General features: G+C 42.1%; 1 protein-coding gene across 1 annotated transcript in view; it reads right to left on the bottom strand.

Annotated features, from left to right (window-relative positions):
* The window catches only part of nfatc1 (nuclear factor of activated T cells 1), a 46,918-nt gene extending 36,269 nt beyond the window's left edge, over positions 1-10,649 (bottom strand). Inside the window, exons 1-4 of the mRNA XM_067612330.1 lie at positions 10,117-10,649; positions 7,652-8,699; positions 7,100-7,259; positions 1,096-1,298 (exon numbers count right to left, since the gene is read on the bottom strand). Of these exons, the coding sequence (XP_067468431.1) occupies positions 1,096-1,298; positions 7,100-7,259; positions 7,652-8,699; positions 10,117-10,135 (1,430 nt within the window). The 5' untranslated portion in view covers positions 10,136-10,649. The remainder of the gene's footprint in view (positions 1-1,095; positions 1,299-7,099; positions 7,260-7,651; positions 8,700-10,116) is intronic.
* Positions 10,650-21,423: the final 10,774 nt, after the last annotated feature.

Raw genomic sequence — 21,423 nt, forward strand, 5'->3', positions numbered from 1 at the left:
GACTTGACTTGGATTTGTCTCAAATAACTCAAAAACTTGACATGGACTTGTCTCATATTGCTTGAGACTTAAAGGCATACTACGCAGGATTTGTCGGTTGGCATTCAAAGTTGGCCCCTCCTCCCTGGCTCATTTACATCAGAACAAGCTGAGAGAGAGCGAGAGAGCGAGAGCAGTGGTGGTTGAGTGAGCTAGAAAGTGAATGAAGAGAGCGAGTGGCAGTAGCAAGAATAAAGCTGTGAATCAAATAAATAAAATATTATTTTCTGATTGTTTCATGGCAGTTATGTTCTGAAGCACAAATAAACACGCCCACACCTCTGCACACCTCTGCCGAACCATGCAGGAAGGTGCCGCATTGCCAGATTTTGTGTGAATGCAGAGTTTCATCCTGTCCGCTGTGGCCTCTCTGCTCTGTGTGTGTAGCTCAGCCCCACCCTCGGTCAAACAGACACACAGACAGAGAGCAGAGGAGCAGCACTCTGCACACAGCAGAGGAGAGAGACGGAGAAACAGGGGAAACCTGGTCACTATGTTTTCAAACAACCTCACACCTGTGTGCTGTTATTGGCTGGGGGCTACACACCCACTACCCAAAGGTTGACACACAGAGGCGTCCCAAACACAGCAAAATAATAAGAAAATACAGATAAATACACCACCACATGCTTCCAGTGGGTCATAAGTGATGATTAAGGGGGGTGAGAGGGATTTCTGTATAAGTCTATACATTGTTTTTTAGGAAAATCTTGCATAATATGCCTTTAACTTGGATTTGCATTTGCAGACTTGACTTGCACATGTCTCTAATGACATAAGGCATGACTTGCTCTAAGATAATTACAAATAACTGACTTTTTAACCAGATTTATTCCAGTTTTAACCAAGACATCTGGGGTTATTTCTAAGTCTTTTGGGGCAAATCTAAGTCGAGTCTTGAGTCATTCCAGACTTTATATGGACTTGTCTTTTAATTAGATGGCTCATTTAAACCAGACCAAAGCAAAAACATTTAAACCAGATTTAGCCATCTTTTAACCTACAATTCACCAACTCACATCTCACTGGGTAAGTACAGCCTCTGACACTACTCACATGGCTCGCATGTTGTTCTCTGGCAGCAGCGGGATCTCCAGCACCTTGGTGTTATTGTGCAAGGCCTCGTGGCTCGGGGTGGACACCGTCTTCCCGGTGATGCGGTGAACCTGGTAGAAGGCGTGGGGCCTCAGGAGCCTGTCGTCAGCTGTGCCAATGAACAGCTGCAGGGTCAGAGGCTCGCTCTCCATGTAACCGTGCAGCTAAGAGGGGGAGAAAGAAAAGACGCAGTTGTGGTTAAGCCCTCACGTCTTCTCCAAAAAAATAAAAAAGCAGCCACTTGCATGCTATAAAACAAACCAAGGTCTTTCAGAGGTCAGGCCTTCAGTGTGATGGTTTTCAAACAACGTGCCCATTTAGGATCTTGTAATCATTTTATCTTGATTAATTTACTACCAGTGGCCTGTGTGCACTTCCTCCATCAGTTCATGTCAGGCCTTCCAAGATGTTGATCCTACAGTAGCTGAATCTCAGGGGCAGACGCTGCCAGAGCGCAGTAAAACCACCCACCTACAGCCAGCGGCGTTGTGATTTGTGAGCACTGTGCTTGTCTTGTGACAAGACTGAGCCAGTGTTTCAGCAGAGTCAAGGTCATGTCAGCTCCACAAAGCCCCGGTCAACCAGGGTCAAAGAAAACTCTCACTAGTGACCCTGTTCTGATTTTTATCAGTAAAATGATCCCACGCACGTTTGAGTTGGAGACAGTACAAAAGTATTGCTCGCTGTTGCTGGCAGGCTGAACCCAGAGCTTCTTAAGTATTCCCAGACCTCCATAGGTGTTACTTGACAGGGGGCCTCCTGCCAGGATGACCTCAACCACCCAGCCTGCAGAGTGCAGGCATGGAGCCCAAACCCGCAGGGTGAAATCTGAGAACAGCGGCTACTACTGACACACTGTCTGAAAGTTATGTATGTTATCCATACAGTGTGACGGGTGAGAAATTACAGCAGAATACTCAGCGTTCTGAAGTCAAAACAATGGAGTGAAACACAAAGGGTATAAGAAGAAAGTAGAGGGGCTCCAATAAAGGAATGTACTAGTAAATATAATGTATTGAAAGTAGAGATCATATAGACAAATTGGTCATGTTAATGTTATTTAAGATGTTAAGGCTGCAACCTATAACTTGGCTCATAATCAAACTACAGCAAAGATGGCGGAGCATATCTGTGTTGCATATGTGAGGCTGTTTCACCTCATCGATGTTGGTTGACAGTGAAAATTTCATCAACCGATCAGGTAACATGAATGCAAATATGATGAATTTTGATGGCATTGTTATTGTTGACCAGAGAGGTGGTTTTTTGCATTTAACCACACTCCACTATACAGGCTGATATATTAATGATATATTACATTGGGAGAAAAACTCCCCAATGAAACATTCAAGTTGTTACATTTACCAAAATTCTACCTCTCTTCAGCCATTTGGTCCTTTTTGGCTAAAAAAACATCTTTCCATCCTTTTCATTAAAAACAGGCAATTGCTACACCTGAACTGCAAAGACTGAATTAGAGAAGCTGATATTGTTGGACAGTCACGTACGGTGTTATGACTATCTTCTCTATGGAGCGTTAGCTGAAGCAACAGGACCTCAGGAGTCCAAACTGGCATTACGAGGCAAGAATAATGTCTTAAAATGAACAATATGTGCACATCAGCATCCACAGACCCTGTCAAAGTGTCACAAAGGCATACACTGAACCCCAACTAATTATATGCCACTGTGGGTAAGAGTGTCAGCTGAAACCATTGGTGGGGAAATGTTGAAATGAAGACCACAGTTTTGACTTACATAAGAAGAGCACTCGAGGTGAGGAGTACCCACATCGCGAGTAAAATGCTCAGTATGGGGAGGCACAACATGTGATTTGGAGGAGGATCCCTGTCAGGGTTAAGAGCCTGCAAAAGCCCTGTATATTTGTGTAAGGAAATGGGTTGCTGCCTAGCAATGCTGTTTATTTAGGCAGCAGGAAGGAGTGTGATGAAGTGAGGTAGCCAGATTGCAAGGTTAGGTGGCTCCTTTCAAAATGCAATTACTAACAGATTATGGATTATCATCTTTAAATCATTATCAGAAACATAGTCTAGAGAAATAGAGATACTCTATAATGTCATCTGAATGCTTTCAGTTTCAGTTTTCCAAAAACTTCACGAACCATGCAATCGTAGAAACATTTACCACTCGTATCGGCATCGTCATCGATCATTTCAAAGTATAAAATGATCTAAATGGCAATCGTGCAATCAAGAAAGCCTCTTCCCTTCTTGTTTTATAAATGATCTGAATCCTGCGTTTTATAAAGCAGCTGCAGCGGACAGTTATGATTCATTGATGCAATTAAATCACTGTGATACCACTTCATGTAAATCCACCGCTCCCCCTCCCGAGCAGTTTGAAATTGGCAATGCAGGCACCCCTCCCTAGTTCATATTATCACCCACAAGAGGAATGCCGAGACTCCGGCTGCTCAAGGCACCAAAGAGGAGTGAGAAAGGGGTGAGGGCGACTGGGGCTCCCTCTCTGTTCTATCACGAGCCCTCCCAGCTCTAAAAAGATGATCACACACGCACACAAACACACACATACGCCATACTGGATTTCAGATTTGTCGAGAGACGGATAGCTTGGTTTGACCGACAGTTCGTCCTGTCACGCTTTTTGCTTCACATGATATTTGTTCATTACGCTTTGTTCAGAAACCTAAATTCGATGACAAGGATGAAAGCCGAGAATCCGCAAGGCAATAAGAAAAGACACATGACTCCAAAATAATGATGATCAGATCTACAAAAATGCACTTCAAAACAGCTAGTTTGATGTGTCTTTTAAGCAATGGGAAGCTCATGAAAGCTAACTTCAGACAAAGAAAAAAGAAGACCTCACAGACTTGAATAGGGGGTATTTCCACTCCACCAAAGTGCAGTATGAAACCCTGAGCATTAACTGCGGTGAGGACTGCACACAGCACTTCAGAGGGGCATACTTCAGTCTGTGCTGGCGTAAGGGCGGGTGTGGTTGAGGCAGGCAGCAGCAGCGATGGCACTGAAAAAGAACAGAAAACAGCCGACGTAGCTGTGCTGGATGTTGGAGGTGGAGAAAAAGGAACCACACAGAACAGGCCCTTCCAGAATAAACTCTGTAAAGTCTGGGCAGGGTTTGAGTCAGAGGAGCGACGGGACAAGCCAGAGAGACTTCGTCAGCCAGCGTCCACAGCAGAGGTTGCAGCGCTGTGTGTACCATGTAATCAGGAAGTCACAGAGATGGGGCTGCCTTGTCTGAGGCTCCCTTCAACATCTCCATCAGAGGCTGCCAGAAACGTGTGTGGTTTAGTCGCTGCCGCCTCCGCAGGACGCAGCGCACGATGATGTCAGTCGTACACACGGGAACTTTCCTAAACAAAGGGAAGTCTGTGTGGTTGGGGTGGTAGCTGGCGGAAAAGTAGGGGGAGGTTTGGGTTTAGGTTTAAAGAGAACACTCTCTATTTCAGCTGGGGTGAACTCAGACCCCTGTCATTAAATCATTAGCACCTTCTCATGGACAAATACACGCGCCCAGCACGGATGTGTGGCTGAAGTTGCCACACGTTGGATGGTTCATGTTTTGGTTTCCAAATTTCTTATTCCACGGAGTATTTCAATTTCCTTATTCCACTGCTGTCTGATCAACAAAAAGCACACGAGGAGAACTTCAATCCAAATACTATTAAATTTAACCTTTTCTACATGATACCTTGTCATGGTGGGAAAGAAAGTATAGTTGTGTCCCAATTTCATGTGTGTACTATCTATCAATCATCCTAGTAAACTGTTTTTGCGGTTGGTGCACAAAAATCAATGTAATTAATTTGTAATGATGCCATAAACGCACTGACGAGCGTCAATCAAACTGCACAACCACTGCCAATAAAACTTCACAAAGAGACACATTTAATCATTTCTAAGATGTTCCTGGAGCTGTCACACCACTATTCAAAAATGAATTTTAATAGCAACACCTCAATTTGGTGTGACAATAGTGTCCATCAATGCCACATTCAAAAAAATCTTGCAGATTAACCATCGTGCTGACTTTTGTGAACACAACACATTGGCCAGGTCTATATTCTCAGCCATTTTTATCATCACAGATATACTATATTGGTGTACAGCAGTGGTTCCTAACTTGTGGGGTGCCCATTCATAAATTTACAGGACAGCACTTTCATTTCGTAGTGCTATTTCCTGCTTCCTTGTGAGTGGTGCGTTCCACCTCAGACCACACCCAACAGTGATGTCCTCGTGTACTGACACACCCTGGAGTACACTTCATCACCGCAGCAAGATGATAGGGTGTGATAACTGGAGGTCAACAAAAATAAAATTTTCAGCTACTATTAAGTTGCTTCTTAACTACAGAAATAACAAATGTATGTTACATAGTTTGTCCACCAGAGGGCACTGACACGATTATTTGTCAACTGCAAAATGTCCTGCTCACTACGAATATTGGTCACAATTCTTAAACAACCAAATTAAAGGTTTTCTTATAAAAAATGTTTCTTTATGTTGTGTGTGTAAAAAAAAAGGTGAATGTATTGTTATCGCATTTATCTAAAGCACGAGTCATTTCTTTTTCTGACCACTTGGAGGCAGAACTCCACAAAAAGCTGAATATGTTTGACTTACTACCAGCGACCGCTCTAACATTACATTATATGCATTTGACATATTGTTGATATGAAAATATTGATTTGAGCTTTAACTCTCAACTATAACAAATATAACAGGAACTGGCCTCAAATATCCAGCATCAGTCAGGCTCTAGAGAGGATACTTACTTCCTTTGACCCTTTTTGAGTTGAACTCACTACATACTCAAAGCCTGCTTAGAGTTAGTATGTAATGTTAAACAGGAAAACAGCTTATTTTTGGCCTTAAAATGGCTGCTTAACAATGTTAGCATTTCCAATTCAAACCAACAAGACATGAGGAACGAGCTGCCTCTTAGCTGCTTTGAGAAAAACTGCACACTCTAAAAACCCTGTTATTAAAACCAAAAGGCAAACACAGAAAAACTTTGCCCCATATGTGACGAACATCTGGTAAACTTGTAGGCCCATTGTAATGTATTAATAAGATGTCAAAAGGTATTAATTAAACTGACAGCCCGGCTTACCACTCACTTTGCCCAACTCATTGCTGCAGACCCTTTATTTATTCAGAGACTGAGGTCAGATGTGTGCAGTAATGGTTGGGGGACCAGATGGGTTTATAACCAAAACATATCTGCAGTGGTCCACATTTTTTTTCTTTAGACTCGACCACCAGAGCTACTGTGGTTAAAGCTCATGACTAAGCTCTTACTGGCCATGCTACATCACTTTGTAACTGTCTGTGCTGCACTCGACAACGCAATGGAAAAGTCTGAGTCACCCTTGTCTGGACAGGAACTGACTGAGTGGACTGGTCTGTCTAATAGCATACCTATGGTATTCCATTCAGAAATGTGACATCTTTAAATAACATAACAGCCAGGTCATGAAACATATGTCGCCACAATCTGTTTTAACACATGAAGTTGAAAACCAGGAGGGGGAAAGTGTGGAGGCGAGAAGTGACGAGGTAAGGAGAATAAATAAGCCTAATGGTTGCACCGTGTGTTGGTCTAATCATCACCGGAAACCGAAGTGTCTAGCTCAGTGGTTCCCAACATTATATACACAAGGGAGACACCATATAAAAATGAGGGGTTGCAAGATGATGAATAAGAAAATTGTGTTCTCTTTTTTTCACTTTTTTATGATCTTTTCTTGAGTAATACTGGAATATTTTACTTCTAAAAATATCTATATGACACAATCAAAGAGGGAAAAACCCGTCTTTGGTTTAAGTGCTCACAGCTTTTAGAAATATGCAACCTGTTATACGGGGTCTTAACTAGACACTGCTTTCTTTTTTTTTTTTTTTCTAAAAAAGGCATCACAAGCCAAAAAAAGTTAAAAACTGCTGATCTAGCAGACCTGAACGACTGGGTGTCCTCCTGCCAGGGCTTTCACTGCTCCTCTGCTGCCCTCTGTCTCATAGTGGGCCCGGTGGTGGGATTTGGGCTGCACGTCGATCTGCAGGCTGTAGGGCCCCGAGCTGGACGGCAGCTGCCAGTCGAGGGCTGGCAAGGATGGGCTGTCAGGGCGAAAACACGTCCAACATGTCAACTTAACAAAGAGGGAGGAGGGCTTATTTTAGATGCACTTATCAAGGTAGAATGTGCAGAATGTGAACACTGTGATATGCCAAGCCTCGTGATAAACCTGTTATGAAATTACAAATATGCATAAACTTACTTCTTGTTAGTAAATATTCACAGTGTGTTCATGTAAATAAAGTGAATATGTTGAGAAATTCTGACATGATTCCTCAGTTGCCAAAAATACTGAAACAATTTTAAATTTATATGCAGTTTTACACTTTAATAAGTCTTGAGCACACAAAAAGCTGTTCCCCTCAGGGCCTTTCTTTCAGGTTTTCATCTGCTCAGGGCTTAAATCTAACTCAAACTGTCACTCCTTCTTTACCTGACATATTGCTTTGGCTTGGACCAGGAGTATGGATGCTGTGGCACGTCCAGAAACCCGCCACAGTAGCCCTCTTTCTTTAAGGGCAGGCGGTTGGAGTGGTGCTCATCTTGACAGAGCTCCCCAGGGCTCAGCTCTTCGCCTCCAGGCTCTAACTTCAGGCTGACTGTGGGGTTATGCTCCATGCTGGTTTTCCGGGCCTTCATAGGGATTCCCTCCCCGAGGTCAGCCACTCCATCTGTGGTCAAGGCGTTGATGGCTGCCAGGATGGCCGAGTTGGTGTATTGGTTGGTGTTTGGAAGCCAGCTCTCCTCGGTGACGCTGAGGCGAGGGGAAGCCTGTGGGGACAGCCCGGGAGAATGGTTGGGTGAGTACGGATAGTGCTTGTGCAGCGCCCCGCTGCCGTTGAAGCTGTACTTCCTCTTTGCACCGCACGGGGAGTTGGGCCTGGAACCTCGCTGACCTATCCAGGTGTCGTCTGTCACGCTTGTGCGAGGGGAGGTGGAGGGGGAGTGGCGTGGGGAGCCACCAGGGCCGCAGCCATCACCTGGCAGGGCGAGTGTGGAGCCCTTGGGGGAGACTGAGGGAGACTGCCAGGGGGAGTTCTGGGGAGAGTTGTCATAGTTGTATGAGTAGCTTGATTCATAGGAGGACGCTTCGGAGTGGCAGCTGCGAGATGAGATGCTGCTGGCTGGACTCAGGCAGCTGGGGTCACGATATCCATCTGCACTGGGGAGGGTCAGCGTCACGATGGAATTGACTCGCTTGGCAACAGGAAGGTTGTTCTCCTCCACCTCATCCTCAGGAAACTGACCGTAGGCTGTGATCTCAATACGAGGACTCTCCAAGGTTGGGGCTCCGTTTGGGCGGACGCTTGAAGATGAATAGTAGCCGGCCGCTCTCATGTCATCCTGGGCGTCATAACTGTGAGGCTCGGAGACAGAGACAGATATAGTGGGGCTGGACTGGAGGCTGTGGTACTGCGAGGGAAGACAAGGGTTGCCCAGCGGCAGGGAGAGACTGACATTTGGCGTGTAGCCATATGCATCTGGAAGGCAAACAGATTGAGTTTGTTACCATGATAATCAAACACACATTCACTGGCTCCCTTACTGAGACAGTTGCCAAGTTGAGTCTCATGAGAGCTGCTGCAGAAGTGTTGCCTATAATGGCAAAAGAACAGCTTGCCTACTGAATTTGGCCCTGGCTATTTCCTGATGCAGAAGGTATGAAAGTTAAAGCTTAATGCCTCGTCTAAGGGAGATCCCCAATCATACACTGAACGCAGTTAAGCCAGTGACACAAAACCTTTCTGAACGGTTCAATTTGTTCAAAGGAAATTAGGTGGGCGACACGAATAAAGGGGCCAAAAATAACTCCAGTCTAAATATAACCAAAGTCAAGACCAGGTGGTTTTTTTCCACTTCACATTGCCAGATGTATGCCACTTAATGCGTATGCTGCAGACCATAAAGTGTAACATTATAAAAACACACACTGACGCTTTTGTTGGCCAGTTTCGTGTTCCAACGGCCATCGAAAATAAACACAGGAGGGACATGACTCGTTTATTCGCATGCTGTAAAGGTGCATGCTGTACCCAACCAGAGGCAAGCTCATGGTTTTGTGCCAAAACTCCCGCTGGGTCGTATGAAACTCTGCCTGTCTGTGGCGAAGGCTGAGGTCACAACCAGGGGCTGAGGAGGGGGAACATGGGAACGGGACTTGTGGTTATATGGTGCATGAGGCTCGGCGAATGTGACCACAGTGGAGCACATTGATACGGAGGGAGACGGCAGCCAGATGCAGTCAGACAGCTCGCAGTCACCACAGCTCCTGTCTGCTGTAAATTTAAGAGAATTAGGGGCCCCGCCATAAAGTCTATGACATCAGTGCTGCACCATATGACTCCTTGTAATAAAAGAAAATTATGCTTACATTTAATGCAGCTTGCGGTGTGTGACACAGTAGCACTGAAATGTTTGTCCTCTATAATTAGACTGATGTGAATTAGCTGGAGGTTGCAATCCTAACAGGTAGCCTCAGGGACTTTGCCATCAGATGACTCTGCTCAATACTGGCCTCTAAATCATGCTCTATGTTACCCACAATGCCATGTCAGTCATTAGTACAGCTTCAATTCTGACTATTTTGGGAACACTTTTAGTCATGAGAGCAGCAGAGCCACGCCCACCTTGCCCAAACCAGCAGGGAGGGGCGCACATCGACTGTCCATACTCCTGCTTTAATAATGTTAGAATCTGCATGGATTCTGGCAGAATACAGACATTCAACTGACAGGAAGATGCAGTTAAGACCATAATTCAGTGTAACACCACTGTCCAATGTATCGCATCCGGGTGTGAAGTGTCAAACACTGATGAGAAGTTGAATAAATGCCATATTAACAGCTTTACTGTGCAGTGATACTAAGTTTACGGTAGTAAATATAAACTCAAACTCACCCTCTTCAGCAGATTTCATTTTCTTCTTTGCGCAGAGAGCAACGTCTGAGATCAAACTCTGAGTTCAGTTGCAGATGGGAGCGATTCCTTATCCATATAGCGGAGTTTATATATTCCCCAGCTGTTGCTCAGGATCCTCTCTCGCTGTATAACCGCACACAAACAGCGAGAATGAGAAATAACAATGTCAAAAAAAGGCTTAGTGGAGAAAAAGCTGTTTCTTTTTCAAAAAGAAAAAATTGCCTCGCATCCAAAATGAAAGAATCTAATTGAGATGCGTCAAAAAATATTAAAACGTTGAATAGATCATCACTTGAGTTGCATAAGTTTGCCCTCAGAAAAAGCTATTTTCGTCGCTGTGTTGAGATATCTGACTCTGTGTCGGGGGATCCTGGCTCTTCTGGGTCGCTGTGACGCACTGCTCCGGCGCACAGAGGACTTCTGCGCTTTTAAACTCGGGGATCACCTCGGCGCGGCGTACCGCCCCTCCAAACTCTGACGCAGCTGTACGTCCGACCATCAAATGGGGATCCAATGGAGATCCTTTCTCTCACTGGGGTTTCCAGGATCAAATGAGGCCAATTAACGAAGCTGGCAGTGAAGCCTAAAGGCTCCGAGATGAGTAAAATAAGCCTCGCCGTGGGAGGGTCAAATACAAACCTCCATTGATTGGAAAAACATCCTATACCTCGCCTGCAAGAGCTAGTACAGTAGAACCTGAGCCAGGGTGAACATCCTTCTGAATATAAACAGTGAAATAACTTGGTTTAAAATGACACAGCACAGCATAAAACACCATGATTTGTTGGGTGACAGATGTTAAAAGAAACCTTGTAAGGCAAACTATGTCCCCATGATCCATGACTGACTTAATGAGCACAAACAGCATTAATCTGCAGTTTCCACCCACATTGTCTGCAGTATCTGCTCCCCTTGGCATCACATACAAAGGAGTTATCAATGTGCTGCTGCAAGACACTGCACATGGAATCTCCTAAATCAAGATTTATGTGCAGACTAATCCTCACGAGCATTTTACATAAAACTGCTGTCATTTTCACCCTAAAACAGTCATTTATCAAGTGGTTACAGCAGATGGATGTTCAGTTTAAGGCTGCTGGGTTTTTCAGAGTGCAGCTGGAGCAGCAGCAAATAGGAGGACAGGTGACCTGAGCCAAGCATGCCAGAACATACGTATAGCTTAAGTGCTGCTTCATAGGACATAAAACATGAAACTTCCTTTAGATCTTGCACATAGGCGTCTCATGGGGTTTTGAAGTTGTTGCAAAGGCAAATAATTGCTTTTCCACTTCCTACTGACAGACTGCACGTCTGCGGGGCACAAAACACATAATTATCCATACTTGCATAGAAGTACTATATAAAAATCAAGTCCTATACCCAGTCATTTGACACGCTGAACTGAGAATCTTCATAGAGTTTTCCATAAGCCGCTCTCTGCGGTTGGTGTATACTTATTCGGCTTCTCTCCTCAGCGCATTCAGTCCCATGCAGGCAGGGTTGTTGCTATCTTTGGCAGGTCTGGACCTTTCAGCAGCTGGCAGCAGGCCCGTGGTTTCTGTGATGACAATAGTCACATGGTGGCTCTCTAAGAGTCTGTCTATCCTTGGAGGTGGGAAGCTACTTTACAGCACTACAGCACCTTATCAGCTGGCCCTGTTTGGTGTGATCCTTAGAGGTGGTGGAGTGCCAAGCCGTTGTCACATCCAGTTAGGGGGTTTTAAAGGTGCAGTGTGTAGAATTTAGTGGCATCTAGCAGAACTGACTTGGCAGAAATGGAATATAATATGCATAATGTTTTAATTAGTGTATAATCACCTGAAAATAAGAATTATTGTGTTTTTGTTACCTTTACATCTACATAGGGGGCGGGTCTCCTTCCAAGGAGGCCACCATGTTGCACTGCCATGTTTCTACAGTAGCCCAGAACGGACAAACCAAACACTGGCTCTAGAGAGAAGTTTGGCAGCCACTGTATGTTCTCCTACATGCTTGGAAAGGGAGGGTGAGAGAAAGGATATTCGGTTATTTAACCTCACCGCTAGATGCCACTAAATCCTACATACTGCACCTGTGTCTCTCTGTAATGTTTCTGCAAGACAGTTTTCATCTTTTTAGGTCATTTTAGATTTGTTTTGTAGATTCTAATGAATGTATCAGGATAATTACTTCAGCTGAATTGGAGTAGAGCTCAATATTTCTACACTCTGCTCTTGCATCTACTATATTCATGTGACCATTACAACTAACTTTCAGTCCCTGCAAACCTTCATTAGAGCATGAGGTTTCTGTTATAGCCAATGAAGAAACAACATTCACTCATGGCAAAAATCTTAAAAAGGGCAATTCAATATACTCTAAAAGAATCTGCATAATGCTAATGCATAGCTTGATTAAATCAACTGTCTAATCTTGTTTTACAATTTTAAGCATTTCACTTTTAGATCTCCTATTAGCCTCTCACTGGAGAATACTGTAGAAAGCAGCAAGTAATGGCAAACCTGCAAAAGATCAAGAATATGTGATGCAGGCACATTTCTTTTACAAAATGCAAAAAATGCAAAGTGTGCTGCATCTAATTTGCAGTCTTTTGATAGAGTACATGTTTTCTACCCCTTACTAGATCTGCATTAAGGTGCAAATTACTTCCAGCAACCTGAGTGCCTAAGTGCATGATTGCCCTAAAAGTAACTCTTTGTCTTCCCCCTTTGTGAGATTTCAGTGATAGGCGGTAGAGAAACTGTTTTTGAAATCCGCTCTTAATCCACATTTGTCTCCATTGTGCAACAACATGGCACGCATGTCCCAAATCCAAAGCAATATTCCCTCCTCACCCATTGGGATCTCATTTTGGCAGAGCTCTCTCGCCAGCAGAGTATCTGAGGGAGTGACGGCACTTGTGAAATCCTAGCTGTCTGTTTCATCATGGGGACGTGGCGCGGTGGCTCCCCAGTCATTTAAAGAACCCCAGTCATTTCTTTGACCTCATGGAAAGCTGTCATGGGGGTAGGGGTCTAATTGGGGCAAAAGGTGGAAGAAGGGGGGGGGGACTGCCACTCCATAGCTATGTGTAACTGTAACATGCACTGCAGTAAACACTTCCACCCATCTGCAGTTAATAAATAGCTCTGCTGCTGATTGACTCGTGGGGTCTTCTACGTCACGGCGGTGCTGGGGCTCGTAGTTTTTCCAGCCAGGCCTGTTGCTGGTTAGCGGACACCTTGGTAACAGGCCGCCACAGACCAGATGGATCCAGAGCCCCAACTGAGAGAAGAGCAGAGTAGATAATGAGAAACAACACCAACATCCTGGTCTGATAATATAGACTAAATAGAGAGAAAATAAGCCCCTCTTTGATATCAACAAAGCTGTGTTTCACCGCTGTGAGTCACACAAAAGGTGCTGATGTAATTTAATACCAGAGCTGGTTTTACATTTTTTTAGTGTACGTCAGATCTCAAGTCTTGAAAAACAAGTCTCATGTTCTTCGGGGTGAGTCCAAGTCCAAGTCTGTCAGGTCTAAGAATGTTGACCATTGAAACGACACAACATTTGACATCTTCCTTTCAAAGCTGTATGTTTACATAACTACAGACTACTGAGACTCGAGACTAAATCCTTTGAATCCAAATGTCTAATAATAATATATTCAAAGTGTGTGTCTATTCAAGTCCTGCTTGACACTGTCAAAACGTGACACTTAAATGTCTCAAGTCATTATGTTGTCAAATCTCACAGAAGTCAAGTCCTTATTTTATGATTTAAAGCTGCACTAATTCATATTTTCATATCAACAATAAACTAATAAGTATATGAAATGTAAAAGGGCTCACTTGTAGTAATGAACCCACAGAGAAATATCACCCAACATAGCAGTTCCCTTTAGCCTTATGAAGCATTTAAGCATCTTTTAGCTTATTGTTTTGGTTCTCTGGCTTGTAATGTTACTGTTTTGCTTCACTCTCCTCATTGTTTCAGGCCACAACAAGCAGCTGTCTACACTGTTGAACACATTAAACACTAACCTGCCCAGCACCAAAAAGCAGACTGACAAAGTTAGCGGCTAGCTCATGAAGAATTTAGCTGCTTAACAGATATTTCCCTCAGGAGTTGGTGGAGACCAAAAGGTGAGTGAATATTGGACTTAGATTCATCAGGTACACACAAACACGACTCAAAATGAATGATAATGCTGCTCCATGTCTGCTGTTTGCTAAGAAGTTCATCATATCAACTTATATTATGTGAGCGTCATGTTTACAGGTTGTTTCCAATGCCCCTAAGTATTATATAAGTGTTTCATTATACTTTTAGGTTCAAAGTTTCAAGTTTGTTGGTGTGCTCTGCTGCACCTGTAACCACACCCAACAGTGATGTCACAGTGTACTGACACACCCCCTCGGGTACACTTCTACATCACTGAAGCAAAGTTAAACCACTGGAAGTCAGCAAAAACAAGATTTTCAACTACTGTTGAGTTGCTCTTTAATACAAAGACTGACTTTCGCATATTGAGGGTTTAAGGCAGTGATACACAGGGCAATTGTTGGGCAACTCGGATGGACAGCAAAGACATAACTCAGAGATTTCACTTTACTCCCACAGGATTTTTTCTTTACTAGGAGACAAGTGAACAGACCCTGTCGCACACTTTCGTTGCTTGTCCACATTACCCAAGTGCATCTATAAAACAAAAAGATTTAAGATGCATCACATGTAAACATATGTTTTTGCAATCACAGGATTTTCAGATTATAACTGTAGCAGGTTGTAGATTCCCTAAAGTCAAACTGTGTTTATAGTGAGACCTTCACACTGTGCCAATGTGTGTCCTTCACTGTGAGCTAACGGAGCAGCTCAGAGAGGACAACACACATTCAAAGCAACAGACTACACGCAGCATCCTTTATGGTGCAATCTCTTTGGCTAATGAGTGAAACAGTCAGTTATTTTTGACCTATTATCTCACTGTGATCGTTGCTGCCAGGAGCATTGCCCAACTGCATTTCCCAAAGTTTTGCCTGGTGTTTGATAATTTTAAGAGTCTGGGAGGGGTAAAGGATCACGAGTTGGGGGTGGTTTCGCTGTGACAAGCCTACACATTTTTGTTGTCTGCCATCCCGTATGTGACTACTGCGAAAATTTTCAAATACACTGCCCGGTATGACGTGGTTTGGCCGCAGTGAAGTGGAAAAGACCTCGACTCGCTTTCCTTTCCTAAGTTCTAGCCCTCAAATCCAGTGCCTGGCTTTATTTGTGTCTGAACACAAACAAAATGGAACACTGGACAGCGTTGTAAGTTATTCATAAACTAAGAAACAACCAGCCCAAAATACCGGCTTTCCCACTGCTGACTCACCTGTTTGTTTTGGAAAAAAGAATGGGAAGGAAACTGAAAAATTATTACTGTACTTCTTTGTGTTTCTGGCTAGCACACCCCTCACATCATACGTGGACTCATAACTGTGATTTTATGAAGTGTTTCTTGATGTAGAATAATAAAACATTAAAAATAGTCTCTGTGAGCACAAGTTAAGTTCAAACTATGACCAGAAAACTGGTTTAAAGGGATATTAAGTTACTTATGACCAAAGCTTAAAAAGATCTTTGGCACAGTTTACAGTGGACTGAAAGACACGAGAGATTAAGGGAAGGCAAGTGGTGTAGTGAAGATATAGCGTATCACTATGCAAAAATACTGCATGAATAATCCTTCTTTTGTCACTGCTTGAGATTGAAAGGTTGAGTATATTACTGTATTGATCAATCCTGAATCAGTTTGAACTAATAGGCAGTAAATATCATTCTTTTTGCACCTTTAAAATTGGCTGTAATTTTGTTTTTAGGGTTGGTAGGTTGAGTGTTTTGTTGTTATTCAGCCTGTCAGAGCAGTGGTGACCCCCCCCCCCGCCACACCTCACCACCATCCCCGTTCTTACAGTCAGACTTCCTGTCTCCCATGAATGTTCTCCTTTTTTCTCGGCTGCTGTGACGGAATCCCCTGCTCTGTTTCCTGTTTTGAAGGCGCGTTGCTTGGTTACAGCCGAGGGAGGAGTTTTCAGAGCTGAGGGAGCGTTTGGAGAGAGCCGGGAGGTTCATTTTCTCTCCCTAACGGTCCCAGAGCCGGCATGAAATTCAGGCACAACACTGAGCAACAGCTCCCCGTGGCACACAGCAGTTTACTGTCTCTCTGCTGCTGGTCATGGTTGCAGAGGCTCCGTATGCCCAAGTCGTTTACATAAATCAAGAATGGAGCTAGTGTAACTGCAGGGAAGTGTGGTTACCATAGACCAGTTTGTTGCTGTGGTACACACTGAGAGGTAGGCCTCTAAAGAAGTCTGTTGGCACATTTTGGAAGTTTGTGCCTACGTGATTTCAGTCATTATATGCAGTTACAACCTCAGTATATGTTCAGCCTTTTGAATATATTTCCTAATTTCTGGTGACAAACAATGACTGAAGGAAGCCAAAGGCTATAAAGGAAAGACAAAAGAGTGCAAAAACAAAAAGTGCACAAACAGAATATGTTTAGGTCGAGACATATTATAATCAGAGAAAGCCTATTATAATCAGAAAAAATGATTCACTGCGGGTCCACAAACAATCATCCAGTGGGAGGAAGGGAACCAGAGCGATGTCATAATTAGTACAAAGTTCAGAAGGAATGATATTGAGAAGTACATTATGAACAAGAAAAGGCTCAATTGTAAGTGCAGCACTGAGCTATATTAAAATGTTAACTGTTTGCATGAGAGATGTTGTATGTGAGTTAAAGTTGAGACACTGAACGGGTTTATAGTGTCTGTTAAAGTGTAAGAGACAAAATCAGTTGAAGTGTACTTAATGAAAGCAGTTTAGTTAAAGCCCTGTAGGCAGTTTAAATGTCAGTTTTCACTTAAAATAGTTGAAGAGTATGAGATAAAAGCAGCTGAAGTGTCCACTTGATGAGTAAGCACCGAAAGCAGTTGAAGAGATGAAGCACTTGAAATGTAAATTAAACAGCAAATAATAAATATTATTGAAATTTTAGTTGATGTTGAGGTGAGAGATAGTTGAAGTGTCAGTTGGTATATAAGCAGCTTTACAGCAGTCGGAGTATTTTAACAGTCAGTTGAAAAGTAAAAATTAGTTTCAGTGTTAGTTGATGAGTAAGACATTAAAGCTTTATTGACTGAGAGCAATGTTGTCTTTTTCTGGAATTGCTACAAAAACACACAGTTACCACACAATCACATCTGGAAGCTGCCCAGTAAAGCCCAAGTAGTAATTACTACCATGGCTTGAGGCTGAAGGCAATGCGGAAGTACCTTAAAGTGCAACGCCACCGACAGCCGATTGATGCTGGCACCAACTGACTCCCATTCAAAAAGCGTCAACTTCTCTGTAGAAATATTAAGTCAAATTTTTTTTAACGTTAAGTCATTATGGCCTCAATCGCTAAATTAGGACCCTCTAATAAGTGTGCTGTAGGTCATTTTGGAAATTATTTAACAATAAGATTCGAAGACTTACAGGCTTTGATGTTAGCAGAATTTAGCTAACGTAGCTAACGTTAGCACTGGTGTGCAGCGCTCGGTGTTCCCAGTAAGCTAGCATTAGCTTCAGTCAAGGGTAGCGGGGCATGTGCGGGGCGCCTGACATCTGCATTTTGGAAAGACATAAAGAAGTTTATCTTTGATAAAACTGGGCATTCTGCAACAGTTGTGGCTAGGGATATAATCTCTAAGTGTGAATGTAATAATGAACTCTTGTGTTACATAATGAATCCTTTACATGTACTTGGTAAATTCCACATGCATAAGGTGGGATTCTCTGAGTCTTTCCCAAACAAATAACTTTCTGGTTGAATTTAATTTGTACACAGATATTTTAAGACTTAAGACAAACAAGAAAAGTGTACCTATATTGATATATTGTGTAGATTTATCTTCTGTGTCCCCCGATTAACTTTATTGTTATTATCTTTTACCTGTTTTTGGATATTATTTGATTATGTTGTAAAGATCTTGTGTTAAATATTACTTTATATATTATTTTTATTTATTTTGCATATCTCCTATATTTTATTTACTTGACATATAAATATTTTTTGCACAACAATATTTTGAATTGCACAAGAACGCACATTTCAATTTAAATGCTTAAGGTCTGTATGTTAACTTGTTTTTTTTTTTTTTTAAACAACCACAGTCTGATATTACTGGCCACTGAGCGGCTCCACTGGGACAGTTGGGGCGTGTAAAACCTTGCGAGACGGCACCTCAGCGGTGTTAATGATTTATCCTGCTAGTCTGGGAATTGAACCAGCAAACTTGCGGTTACAACCTCACTGCCCAGTTTCAGCATCACAAAAAAATGCAAAGTTGTCTGGACTACGTCTCTGACAAAGATGCAGACGCTGCATGTAATTTGGAAATGACAGTAGCTGATGTATTTCTATGGATAAATAATTGAACGTTGGAAATGCTTCCCAATTGGACCCCTGGATTGAGGAATAGTCTCGTCTTCCTTATGGCTTCTACACTCTTCTCCCCCATGAAGCCAGTCAGGGAATATCATTACCAGTAACTTTATCTCTACTGGTTGTTGTTTCTTAATTCAAACAGGGTGCTGTGGAATTTTAAAACAAGCTCAGTCAGATGGAATATGGCTGGAGAAGCCACTTAGCCGCTTAGTAACAAGATAGCATAATGGCATAATGGCAGGTCTCCCTCCAGTGTATAAAAAAAGCAACAAAAATGTAAAAAAAAAAAAAAACTAAAAAAAAAAAAACTAATTTGACAAATGTTCCATCTGAAATTTCTGCAGCATAAGTGTTTTGTATCCCACTTATGGCCTGGATGAAATCTTGTTTAGCCGAGAAGTGTTTTGCAAAAACGCCTCATCCTGCAGGACTTCAAATTAAGTTATGGAGTCATTTTTTTTTTTTTTTTGTTCGAGGAGACAATTTGTTGTACAAGAGATGAAACTTCAGATTACTAACTTCCATTCTGACAATGTAATAGCTCAGCTGTCATGTTTCTACACTCACACAATTGAGCCTACAGTAGACTGTCGAGCTGGTCTGCTTATGATGATAGATTTAAGACCAAAACTTCAGAAATTGGGGGAGAAAGAGGATCACAGCAATGTATACAATAACCAAGAATGGAAATATAATGAGTTTTCAGGAGTTGAAAGAGAGATATGCAGTAGAAAATTATGACTTTTTGCTAGATATTTAGAGTTGAGGGATTACTTTATAAAGTAAATACAAAACCAAAGAAACCTAAATTGAGTACTTGATGTGATGATACAGATAAATAGTGGGACAAGATTCAAGGCAATTTCACTATACCAAAATCTAAGAGACTGTAAAGCTTCCTCTACTATGTACATCAAAGCTAAATGGGAGAAGGAACTAAACATTGAAATTACATCGGAGGAATGGTTTAGCATGTGCGAAACACAACACACCATGACAAACTCAAGAATATGGAGGGAGTTTGGATGGAAAAACCAAACCCGCTACTTCATTACACCTAAAATAAAGAGTAAACAAACTGGTTCACAACAATCATGTTGGCGGATATGTGGGAAAAGAGAGGCGAACCACACACACATTTTTTTGGGGAATGCCACAAATTACACTCATTTTGGGAAAATGCGCATGTTAAAATTAAAGACATTCTGGGATATGCAATACCTAAGGAATGCAAAGTTATGTACCTAGGAAATATAAATGATTATGCCATTGCTAATGACATATGTATTTAACCAAGATATTATTGATCAAAAGGAAGAAGGCTATAACAAGAGATTGGTATGAGAACCTGAACTGAACCCCCTACTATAGAGCAATGGTTAGGAAATATAAGAGAGATTTATACTATGGAAAAATTACCTATCAGCTTAGATTGAGAGAAAATGTTTTTGTTAATAAATGGATGATGACACAGTGGAAATTGATTATGGACTGACTGATATATACATTTCATGATACTGGTTTTGTATACACCCTTTTTCAACAGTGCACATTTGTAATCATGGCTATTAGGTTTATTTTGTTTGCTTTTGTTTTCTTTTTCTTTCTTTTTGGTTGTAAAAAAGTCATAAGTAAAGAGACATAATACTTTTGGCTATATAAACAAACAAAAACTCAATATAAATATTAAAAAAATCTGAGCCCACAGATGTTTCAGGAGCTTCTTTTACAGAAAAAGGCTGAGAGTTGTTGTCTTTGCAGGGCAGGTTTGGACTCTCATCTGTGTGGGTTTTACATCTACTGAATGTATGTCAACACATCTGACTGTCAAACTGCTGCAGAGAATAAAACTTGACTGAGATTCAGGTGATGATCTGACACTCGTAAACCTAAATATCAGTTTTGTTAAGGAATACAAACATAGGCTCGTCTATTACAGTGAAACATCTTATATTTAAGATGCATCCCAATGTCCAGTATAACTCTCTGTGTCTTAATTAATTCATTATGGCCAAGTTTCGCAGTGATCCTCGGGATTCAAATATTGCTAATTGGTCCACTCTACATCCTCTTTTAGACCTCTTAAAGACTACTGTAATAATCTGTGCTCACTTACATTAAACTTTCTGCTTGTCATTTATAAAATCTCAAATTTGAGGATCAGATTATCTGAGTTATTCATGTCTATTTCTACAAACAGAGAGGTCCTGTCTATAGAAGATACAAAGAAGATAAAAAAGAGTTTGTTACATCAAACTTGGAATATTTGAGCTTTTATGCCTTTTTTATGAGTCATGTTTGTGTCCACCTGGTGACTATAAGTCCAATATTCACTGTCTTAGCTCTGTTTTTGCTCTCTACCAACCGCTGAGGGAAATATTCACTTTAGCTTCGAAGTGCTCCACTGTGTTCACCAGCTAATCACAAACTACCAACTGCCCCCCTGGTGTCCCCGAAGACAAAAAAATAATAGCAAAAGTGCCACCTGAGATGCCCCCAGAGTAGAGCAAACATGATAAAATGCTTTCTAATGTGCCCGTACAAAGGAGAAAACATACCAAAGTGCTGTAATGACTGTCTTAGTTATGGGTAAATCAGGATGAAGAGCCCTATAGAGCGCCTCTCTGCAGGTGACTGGAATTAAGTGCCCTCATTGGTGCCCTTTCAGGGATAGAAAGTGTGAAAGTGCCCTGTAAAGTATCCCCACAAGCGAGAAAACATGATGTGTCCTTTCAAATGAAGAGGATGTAATGTACTGCTATGAGCTGCCGTTGTAATGGGGTCAGTTGCTGTATGGATGCTCTTCTAATGAGAAATAAAAG

This window comes from Thunnus thynnus, chromosome 15 (assembly GCF_963924715.1).
Source record: "Thunnus thynnus chromosome 15, fThuThy2.1, whole genome shotgun sequence".
NCBI classification, from domain to species: domain Eukaryota; kingdom Metazoa; phylum Chordata; class Actinopteri; order Scombriformes; family Scombridae; genus Thunnus; species Thunnus thynnus.